Source organism: Dipodomys merriami, unplaced genomic scaffold, assembly GCF_024711535.1.
Source record: "Dipodomys merriami isolate MVZ:Mamm:240054 unplaced genomic scaffold, mDipMer1.0.p SCAF_4, whole genome shotgun sequence".
NCBI classification, from domain to species: Eukaryota; Metazoa; Chordata; class Mammalia; order Rodentia; family Heteromyidae; genus Dipodomys; species Dipodomys merriami.
The window spans coordinates 43757201-43768571 of NW_027205603.1; the positions used below are offsets into that span (position 1 = coordinate 43757201).

An 11371-nucleotide genomic window follows, 5' to 3' on the forward strand; every position below is an offset into this window, starting at 1 on the left:
AAAACATCAGAATTAGAGTTTTGTCTTATAGGATAGAGTGCCAGTCTTGAACCAAAAAAGTGAAGGGAAAGACTCTGTGAGGCTCTGAGTTCAAATCTCGGTATTAACACAAACAAAAAAGAGTCAAGGGATGTAAGTTCTGGTTTTGACTTTACCACAAAATGGCTGAATAATCTCAAGCAAATAAGGTAGGCTAATTGAGCCTAAATTTCCTCATCCCATTTCAACCAGATATTTTATAGCCTAAATATTTTATATTTCATAATTTTATGAGTACATGCATTTGTTTAAATAATTCCCTTGTAAAATATTCTAAGCAGACCTTATTAGAAAGTCATGAAACACTGGCAAAATTATCATATTTGTTTTGCTTGCAACTATCAGTACTGCAAAACAAACACCTTACTCAGTCTCAATACAAAAGTACTGTATATAGTTTTGTTTTGTTTTTTGTCGGTCACGGGGCTTGAACTCTGGGCCTGGGCTTGGTCCCTCAGCTCTTCAACTCAAGGCGAGCACTCTACCACTTGAGCTACAGCGCCACTTCAATACAAAAGTAATGCTTTTTGAACAACCTGACACTTACAAGTAACTAGATTCTTAAAATTTGGAAAATCCTTTTTAAAGTACCGTGTTTCTGTAATTTCACCAAGAACATAATCTTTCATCACTTAAGTTTAGGATAAATAAAAAATCATAGGGATGTATTCACATCTACTAAACCAGGAAATGCAACTCAGCACTCTATTTTGGGTTGCAATATTGAATCTTAAAATCCACCAATACTGCTTTTAGAGGATTCCTTGCATAATTAGGAAAGAGAGGTTACAGAACAAACTAGACTTTCAAGTTGCTTTCAAGACTTACATTAACTTTTCCAGTCACTAAGGTGGGATTTAGAGTAATGATAATAATCCTGCTTTATGTTGGTAAATGCTTCACAGTTTACAAAGTGCTTTCACATAAACTGCCCACAGTGCACCTAGATGTGGTGAGACAAAGTCCAGTCTCATTGCTCACAGAAGGGAGCAGGCTCAAGACAAAGGCCCCTCTGATTTCCCATAAATTCCCATCCTCTCCATACCTATCCTGAGAACATGTTTCAATCAAAATCTGTATTTTGATATTCTGGGATTATTTCCCATGTGTTTCGTTTTGATATTTCCCTATTGAACTTACTGAACAGTTTAAGGTATTAAGAATGGTCAAGTTACATGAGCATGAAAGGTATTTCATTTGTAATTTTACTTCTGCTGAAGATGAAACTCTTTCTGCACTAAATATCATGTTTGTTATTGTTTCCTGGGCTAAAAAGAAAGGACTGAGATTATCGGGAAGTCAAAACAGTCGGCACTCATCTATTTCAGGTAGATGTCTTCAGTAAAAAAAAAGAAAAGAAAAAAAGACTACCAGTCAAAAATCAAAAACTCACAGAGTCATGGACTTTATTTACAAATCCTCCACTTCTTGCTAAATCAGCATAGTTGTTTCCAGATTTCTATATGTCAATCCAAACCATGAAATATAGAGCATGACTAGGCCTACTGATATTTAGAAGCTTGGTTCTGGAAAACCCTTAATTCCCTTGCTGGACTTGATCTTTCATGGTTTAGAAATAAGCCTGCCTCCATTATAGCACTTATCTAGTGGTTCTGCAATTATTTCTCTACCTGTCTCCTCGACTCTCTGTAGCTTCATGATTTTTGTCCTGATCACATATGGCATTCATTAAATGCTTTGAATGAATGCATCAATGTATTAATGAATGAGTAAATGTTGTTAATACACAATAAATTCTGAATGCATACAAATTCTGAGTGAAATCAGCAAGAGGCTAAAATGATGGTGGTATCATTCAAGAAACTTAACAAAAGGGTCTATCAACTTTTGGCTCTGAATAACAGAGCCTAAAGTAACATCCTAAGTAACAGGATAAAGCAAAACCAGATGATTTCATTAATGTCTATCTATCTATCCATTGACATACCTACCAGCTGACCTACCTCCACACATAGAGTAGCTATTCAAACTGAACAGACATACCATAATCACATAGAGAGATGAACTTAGAGGTAAACTTCTCAAGGTCTTTGATTAAAAACCTAGGTGTGGTTTTGAGAAAAGGGGTATAAGAATGTCCATGATAGTATATGTTTTGGGAGATTTGTGGCATCCTAGATGAAGGTTTCTTGGTAGTAGTGGTGCCCCTGTGAGATAGGGTACTATGAGTCCAGTGGCCACCATCCATTCTGAGATCATCCCAACATTCATCCTGCCAAAGCAGGGGATTGAACCAATAGCTTATGCATGCATTTTCCCCAAACAGCCAATTCCTTTATTTAGCAATTCCGAGGTCAACTGTAATGACACTTACCCAACAAAAAAATGAGCCTCTTGAGTTGCACACAAAAGGTTCCTACCTACCTTCTGCAGACCACTGAAGTACAAGGTTCCAGCACAAAGGACCTGAAAGATGCCTTGGGGCCATGAATCCAAGACTGAGTTAATTATCTGTGTTTAGTATTGAGGAAAACCCTAAAAGCATCTGCTTAAAATTTACCATCTCCTTAAAATCTACCATCTCTTTAAAGTGGAAGAAAAGATGAACTGAGTAAAACCTCAAGACAAAATTGCAGTGTTAAGCTGAACGCCCGTTTTAAGGTAGCCTGATTTCATGTTTTCTAGCTGCACTTGGGAAGCTACACTATAAGGGCATACAGTGGCAAGTAGTCCTTTCCAAGGCTGCACGATGGCCTAGAAGAGACATAACTTCTATTCACAGTCCCAGGCCAGCTGCTTGCTGAGCATCTATTGCTGAGAAGAATCTCCCTGGTAGCTAGCAAAAGTAAGCTTGCTGGTTGAACAAGAAACAAGAGATTGTCCCTTCAAACTGCTTTTTCCACCACCTAAGGGAACCATCGCTCCTCTCATCCTTGAAGAAACAGCTAAGGAACATGGAGCAAGAGAGCTCATTGCTGGTCTTTGCTAAAGAAGGGAGAGAAAGGTTGGAAAGCAAGGTTCTGGACTGCTGATGAAAAGCTTACTTTGTCAGTTGGACACAGACATAATGGACACTCCCTTATATTCGCCACAATTGTGGAAGTGGTTGGGAAGGAATCCACATCAGGGAGCACACATTAGTCAGTGAATATTGGTAAGTAAATGTTAGACTTAAGTACCAATTGAATAAACTCTACCAAAAAAACCCATCAAACTGAAAGTACAATCTGACAAAACTTCACAATCATACACAGGACCCTTTGTGGGTTCAAGAGGCATTAAAAAGTTCAGTCCATGATGATGACATTATCATCACTCAAGTAAAGCCCAGTGATATAAACCATGATATTTCATATCCTAGTGCAACTAACAGGCCTATTGTTTCTCACAATACAGAAACTTTAAAGTATGTGAGACAGAACATGTATTCTGTGCCTTGTTACAATCTAAACTACCCCTGGGATAGGAACTGCCTTTAATTTGAATAAAGAGAGAGATTTTAAATGGAGACACATATTTGTAAGTGTAGATGACATGTAGCATACTCATAGGATTTTATGCAAAAAATAAACTTCCTAGATTAAAAAAGAAGTTAAAGTAAACTGCCCCTTAGGTTGCCAATTATTCTTCTTCACTCTGAAATCAGCCTTTGCTATTTAAAAAAAAATCTTTAAAAGTTCTGAATGCAAATTTTTCCAAATTCAGTGAAATCTAGGTTCACCCTCATAGATACTGTTCTTTTCCTACCAATCAACTAAAGCCATCTCATATGTAAACAGTCTCTATCATTTATCTTAGGTCTGGCTCATCCCAAACACTCTTGCTACTTTCAGAAAGAAAAGATTTGAAGAAAAAAGTGTAACTGTATCGATTACACAGATGTGAGAGAGTTGGGGTGAGGTTATTAGGTCAGGCAAACCATTGGGACAGTGTTTCTAAATTAAAGAAAAATAGGGTGGGGTAAAAGTGGGAAATAATATGATTGGGAAGAAAATAATTTTTATTTTATATACCATACATATTTTATTTTTTTCTGCTGTATTTGAAAAATGGGTTATATTTTAGATGGCACATTAATCATCTCCAATGAACCAGAAACTTATCCGACCCAGTTAATAACTTGTGGCTCCTTGGATGAAAGTGTATTTTCCTTATAACACACCATTGCTTTATTCTTTGCCTTCTCACCAGTGTTGAGTTTTCTAACATTCCTGAGAAGCAGAAGGAAGCTAGTGATTGAACATTGCTTTATATAAAGAAAGGGACTATTCTAACATATGTCCCCCAAAGACTACAACTACAGATTGAATAAACATATCAAACCAAGGGGGTCTCTATGAAAATTTACAAACAGAAGCCTACAGCGAAATGTGTCAGTGGATAAAGCATCTCTAGAGACTCACCGTTCCTTGCTCTGGAAACCACAAGGCCATGTGTCTGTCACCTCTCTTTTGCTTTCCTCACCTTCCTAAGAAATTTTGTTGTACAATGAAAAAAGACATTGGGTACAGCCAGGTAAGTCACAAGCAGAAGCCCTGTGTTATCTACAGTCTATCACATAGGAAGGAGAATCATCATAACCACTGAAGCCATTATTGAAAACCAACTTGAGCCAGGCACTGGTGGCTCTCACCTATATCCTAGCTATTCAGGAAGCTGAGATCTGAGGCTTGAGGTGTGAAGCCAGCCCTGGTGGGAAAGTCCTTGAGACTCTTATCTCCAATTGGTCACCAAAACAGCTGGAAATAGAGCTATGGTTTAAATGATAGAAAGAGGCTAGCCTTGAGCAAATGCTCTGGGACAGGACCCAGGCCCAGAGTTCAAGCTCCCAAACCAGCAAACAAAAAAGAAAATTTGATCTCTACATTGGCAAAAGTCTTCAACATCTATCTATCTATCTATCTATCTATCTATCTATCTATCTATCTATCTATACAGAAATACATATTTGTATATATACAAGGTATACAGAAAATATACAGAAATATATATTTCTGTACACATGTATTTTTATACACATGTATTTCTATATACATATATTTCTATATAGAAATATAGTTTTATATACATTATATATGGATGTATATATAAGCAAACATCTATACTGGTTTTCTTTCATGGACTTCCCACTTACTTGTCTAGTACTACTGATTTAAAAGCTTTTAGTATGAAGCCTGTCTACTCTTTTTAGAACTTCTAAATAAATATGACAAAAAATTGTATGTGTGCCAGTCCTGTGCTTTAACTTAGTCTGAGCTTTTTTTTACTTAAGACTAGTGATCTATTACTTGAGCCACAGCTCTACTTCTGCCTTTTTGTTGGTTCATTGAACACCAGAATCTTATAGACTATGGCTGGCTTCAAACCATGTCCTCAGATCTCACCCTCCTGAGTAGCTAGGATTACAGGTATGAGCCACTGGCTGACAAGACTTTTGATTTACACATAACAGTTCACATTTATGGACTTTTTGAATGACACATAATAGTTCACATTTATGGAGTTCAGTATAAGTCTCTTTAGACATACTGTATACATTGTAAAATGATGGATTCAGGGTAGTTAACAGTCCTAGCACCTTACATACATTTGTCTTTATGTTAAGATCATTACAAATCCCTCTAGCTTTTTGTAAATATATTTTATATTATTAGAGTTATAGTATATCTTATTTGACTCTATATTATTATTACATTGTGAGCTCCAGTCACCCTACTGTGTAACAGAATGACTTTGCCATCTGTGGCATCCTTCTATGATGAAAAATGGAAAGCAATTAGACAGTCAAATGAGCTGACACTAATTAGGAAAATTGTGATGTGTTTATTTGGTAATGTAAGATGAATTCAAACTATGTTTGGCCTATAAATTGCTTTAATATAGCACTTAGTTCATTATCAATGTTAGGTAAACAAAATAAATGCTGGTTGACTACAATTGGTGTTTCACTCATGATGGATTTGGGGGAACAGCGGTGTGCTATAGCAGACTGCTGGTGAACCACAGCTCTAAAACTCCTATTCATAATGAGGAAACGCAAGTATCCAAGAAAAAAATAATATAAAATGCACACATGGCCAACATTCAAAATTTCACCAGGTAGGCATACTGATTCTGCTGTATCTATTGAATTTAGTTCCTCCACCTTTGTTGTTCATATATAATGTATGGTAGAAATAAGTCCTCAGCCTATGAAGACCAGTTTGTAAACACACACACACACACACACACACACACACACACACACACACACACACACACACACATACACAGAAAGAGATACATTGTCATATATATATATATATATACAAATATATATATATATATATATATATCAGAAAAAGTAGTATGTGGGAAAAAATAACTCCTTTCAATACTCACATTTTCTGTTGTCCAAATTAAGTAACTGTGCCTCAAGGATGAATTTTTTATTTTATTCAAAAAATAAAAGAATATATCAAATAACTACTCATTTATATAGAAAGACCTACTAACAAATAAAACCACCTCAAGATGTGAGGGTAGTAGTTTCAGGAGTACGCCAAATAGTAAAATCATACTGAGCTATATGCTTACTAACGTGAAGTTTTTACCATATGCCACAACTTACATTTTCTAGAGATGTTGCCCTCTTTGTTTATCCAATGCCACCAATATCCAGTTGTTTTAAAAGCGACTGTCTCTTTCACCAGGAATGATAACCAGGGTTCTTATCTCCAATTTAGACATGATGTCAGTGCTGCTCTTTGCTTAGATGTTCATCCTTCAATTCTGCTCTCTAACGTAGAGAACATTTACTCATATCTAAATAAATACGAACCATAATATATTTAGGTATCAAAGTGCTAAAGGCTGAAAACATATTCTTAGTATAAGAGGTAAGGATTAGAACACATATAAGTCTACTTAATATTAAAGTTCAAGTGATTTGCTAATAAGGGTTCCTATAGGCTTTAATTTCTTAGGACTTAAATCACAGAGGTTTGGTGTTCAGTAACACTCTAAGTAAAATTCATAAAGCATCTGATTAATGCTTTGCACGTGGTTAATAATTTTTGCAGCTGGCAAAAATCAAAATGCAGTTTTGCTTACTAAAAGGTGAAAATATAAATGTTACTCAGACTCCTAAGAATATGTATTTTCCTTTTGCTGCTAAGTTCAAAAGCAATTGCAACTATGAATATCCAGCTAGTTAGGTGGTATATTTCATGTAGGAAATCCAAATTCGTCATTAGAATCCATGTATTTTGCATGTGCCAATTTAGAAGGATCTGCAGAGTAATTGGCTCTATTCTATCCCAATACTACTCCTAGACACTAAAGAAGCACATCTCAAGTGTAACAACACTATCTCATTTCCTGGATGCTAACTCTTACTTTTAGTTGCTTCTTTACCAGAAGAATTGCTTGATGGGATAAGCATGCAAGATTGTAGTCTCAGAGGCCAAAAAACAAAAATGAAAGCAATAAGCTGCCGGGGGAGCACTGACTCAGAGTTGCTTTGAATTTCATTCCTTAAAAATCAAAGCACAACTTACATTAGAGCAAAAGTAGAAAGGTTAAATAAATCTTTCTTCAGTTCCACGAGAAAGCAGCTAGTGGTTGATAAATGTGACAGCAACACTCATAGTTTGAGGTGTTGTGAGGGAGACTCAAAAAGAAGTCAAATTTCCATCTAGGAAAGAAATGATCTGGAACATCCATGGCTAATAGCCAAGCTGCTTCTGCATGAACACTTCTGGGGACAGAAATTCCCCAGCTTGCCAAGCCACCTGGTGCCAAACCGGAATGTTTCATCTTTAGAAGGCTTTTTCCTTTTACTAAACTAAAATGAACCCATCCAAGCCTTCTACTCAAAGTACTTAAAGGTCAATTTTTCTTCTATACCAGCATAAACATATTCTAATGTCTAACTAGGCAAAATATGCCTTGATGTATCTGAAGCTTGTGATGATAGCTCCTAATAGCTCCCTCCTCTCTCTCTTCTGCCCCCCACCTCACCCTCTCTCTGGTCCTTGGGCTTGAACTCAGGGTCTGAGTGATGTCCCTAAGCTTTTGTGCTCAAAGCTAGGTTTCTACCACTTAAGCCCCAGCTCCACTTTTTGTTGTTGGTGGTGGTTAATTAGAAATAAAAAGGCTTATAGACTTTTTCCTGCTGGCTTTAAACTGCCATCCTCAGTTCTCAGCCTCCTGAGTAGTGAGGATTATAGGCACTAGCCACCCAGTTCTTGGCTATATATCTTTTTTTAATGAGTTACTTGACTTTCTGAGTCCTTTTGGAGAGCATACTTATTGGTCAGTGGCTTCTGGGTCTGACCACCACAAGCACTTTCTAAATGTTAAAACACTCAAGACTATCCACAAAGGACCAGCTTTCAAGTCCTAATTCCTCTGTTCCAAGTTTGGGGAATTGATTCATCCCTGTGAAATTCTCATCTTGTTAGTTTCTGCCTATCAGTCAAGGTCACTCAGATTCTCTTTGACTCATGATTCTCTAAGCCACTGAGATACTCCTTCCAGGCTTATATAAGATACCTACTTAGAGAGAGAGAGAAAGAGAGAGAGAGAGACATTTAGTTTAGTTTTCTTCTTGAAAGCTACTGGTAGATTTACCAAAGCACACAAGCCATACAGGGCACTTCCTGATGACTCAAAGGGCTAAAAATGAATAAACTACTAAAGTCTTGGTGTAAGAGAGTAAATATTTACATCTACAACTCTGGTACTTACAAATTCTATAATCTTAGGAAAGATCTCTGAGCCTATTTCATTAGTACAATGATGTTAAAATCATGTCATAGGTTGGAGAACATTAGTAATGTTTCCTACAGCAAGTGGTTAGTATGCATCTCATAAAAAATGAGATTAGTACATTAGTAATGTTTCCTACAGCAAGTGGTTAGTATGCATCTCATAAAAAATGAAAAATCGTAAAACTATAATGAAACCTGCTTAACTGTTTCTAGTTTTTACACCGAACAATTATTAGCTAGATTATGTAAGCCAATTGTTTAGGGAAAGATACTTATATTGCTATGTTTCAGGTTATTAAGGTCACAGTTCAATCACTGTAGTACTCCCTTCTCATTAATTACCTTGTGTAAATGGTGTATGTATGGGCCTTGAACTCTTCTGCCTGAGCTGGCTCTGAATCTCAGATCTCAGCCTCTTAAGTGGCTAGGATTACAAGAGTGAACCACCAGTACCAGGCTAATATTTTGTCTTTTATCAGCTAAACAATCTCACTACTAGCTTTTTTTTTTTCTCCTGGGTGTTAATTTGTAACCTTCCTTAATTAGTATTCTCCTCAGTCTCTCCAGATCATTACATGTTCCCAGTGCTAAAAAAATTATTAAATTGGGCCTTCTCCTGAATAAGGAGCAGGTTTGATTTATTCTGATTTGGTCTGACATCTAAATCCTTTTTAATTTGTCCCCAGTTACCATTCTGGCCTATCACTTTCTCCTCTAAGCCTCAGCCATTCATTAGAAACTTCTAGCACCTGGAAGATTCCCCAAGAATCACTGACACCCCTCCAGGCCAAGGCTCCTTCCACCCACACTGCTTTCTACTGTCCAAGACTCAACCGAAGGCCTATACTCCAGGAAGCTATGCACACCTGGTTTGGGTTTTGTTTTGTTTTTCACCTGAGCACTTGTTACCTTGACTCACAATCATCTATCAGACTGCTTCCTTCAGAACAGAAACCATTTTGAGCTACTTAACACGATTCCTGAGCCCCTGCAAATGTTCTAATAGTGAATGGACTAACGTGTCCAAATTAGAGACACTGGTCAATGAGGGCACTAAGGTTGGTGTTTAGGAAAAAGGCTTCACCCCCAACATGCACATACTGCTCAGGAACTATCCTTTGCACTCCCCCGCCCACCCAGCCAGAGCCTCTGCTAATTACACACTTGCTATTGATCCATTTGGAATTTATAATCAATTCACTCTTCCTGACAGATCTGAGTCCCTCCAACACCTACCCCCCCACACACCAACACACGTTTTAAACAAGTCTGAAGTTTTAGCAGGCCATTTAGCTGCCATGACTCTACCAGAACCAAAGGCGTGGCCTTGAACAACACACAAAAAGTTTACAAAGTATGCATTAAGCATTATTTGCATCTACACATCCCCAATAGGCATGAAAAGTAACTCAGAGATGGTGCTTTTTCCTCCCGCCCTGATTATTCACCGAAGTAATATAATTTCTCAACATGGCCAACATCTTTGGTTCTTCTACCATTCATTTAAAATTTGCCTCTTTAATTGGGACCGACATTTTTTTTCCAAAGAGAGGAATAATTCTGGGACAACTAAAAACGCTAATAAAAATAAGTACACCCCCCCCACACACACAAAATGCTTCCCATTCCTGGAATTTGGAGATCAAGCACATGTCTAAAATAGCAATGGCATCAAGTAAGGCTAAGTGACCCCCTCCCCCCACTTCCCAGGTCCTTGAGGTCCCAATTAATCACCACCTCCCCAAAGCAAAGGGAAAACGAACCTTCTTCCGCGTGTTCAGATGCATCCTTCGGCCAGCAGCCCCCTCGCGCTGCCGGGCAAGGCCAGGGGGCAACAGCCGCCCCTCCCGTCTGCCGCCCTGCGCGCCCCCCATTATTGCGCGCGCTTCGCCCCCTCCCCCGTTATGGATAGCTCGGCGTACCTGCCAGAACCGCGGTCCTCACCTTCCCTGGGAAGGGCACGCCGGGTGCTGGCGGCGCTGGCTTGAGGGTCGGGGGTCGGGCGCCCCCTCTGTGTCTCCGGGCGCCACTCGCCGCCCCCGGTGCCTGGGGGCGGTGGGCGTCAGCCGCCCCGGGGCTCGGCCGCAGCGGCCTCGGTGCCCAAGAGTCAGATTTAGTTTCACAACAAAGTCTCCGCGTCACCGCTGCCCAACTGGAAGGAGGCCCGAGCTGGCGGCGCGGCGCGTGGCCACCGCGGGGCGAAGGTGACCAGAAGGGGCGCGCGGGGAGGGAAGGTGTCCAGCCACCCGGGACTTACCTTGAGGGCCACTTAGGCTTAGGCGAGGTGGGGCTGAGGGACCGGTTCTTCCGATAGCAAAACCAAAACATGGGTACTGGGGAGGTCAGGAGGGAGGGGGGCGGGCTCTGGCTCCGTGGGCGCTGAGAGCCAAAGCCCTGTCCTGGCTTCCAGAAATCTTAGCCTTAGGGTGACTTTTTTTCTTGCTTTTTGGGGCGCGTCCCGTGCCTTCGGGTCGAGGGGTGCCCTTCACCTCTAGGTGAGCCGCAGCACCAAGGCTGGCATGGGTTAGGGGAGCCCCCACCCCCTGACTCCCCGCTACACTGCAGCCCACACCCCTGGGAGACTGGGGCACCCAGGCTTTGACACACTTTGGAAAGCC

At 39.6% G+C, this 11371-nt stretch overlaps 1 protein-coding gene across 10 annotated transcripts in view; it reads right to left on the reverse strand.

The window, feature by feature from the left end:
* Eya1 (EYA transcriptional coactivator and phosphatase 1) overlaps positions 1-10900 on the reverse strand; it is a 310160-nt gene extending 299260 nt beyond the window's left edge. For 8 of the 10 annotated variants that reach the window (XM_069990921.1, XM_069990918.1, XM_069990920.1 and 5 more), the window contains exons 1-3: positions 10517-10595; positions 6611-6804; positions 4404-4468 (exon numbers count right to left, since the gene is read on the reverse strand). In XM_069990921.1, coding sequence (XP_069847022.1) covers positions 4404-4433 — 30 coding nt within the window. In that variant the 5' untranslated portion in view covers positions 4434-4468; positions 6611-6804; positions 10517-10595. Of the gene's footprint in view, positions 1-4403; positions 4469-6610; positions 6805-10516; positions 10596-10675 lie in introns of those variants that run through there. The other 2 variants (XM_069990912.1, XM_069990919.1) reach the window with 2 other exon arrangements.
* Between the last annotated feature and the right edge of the window lie 471 nt (positions 10901-11371).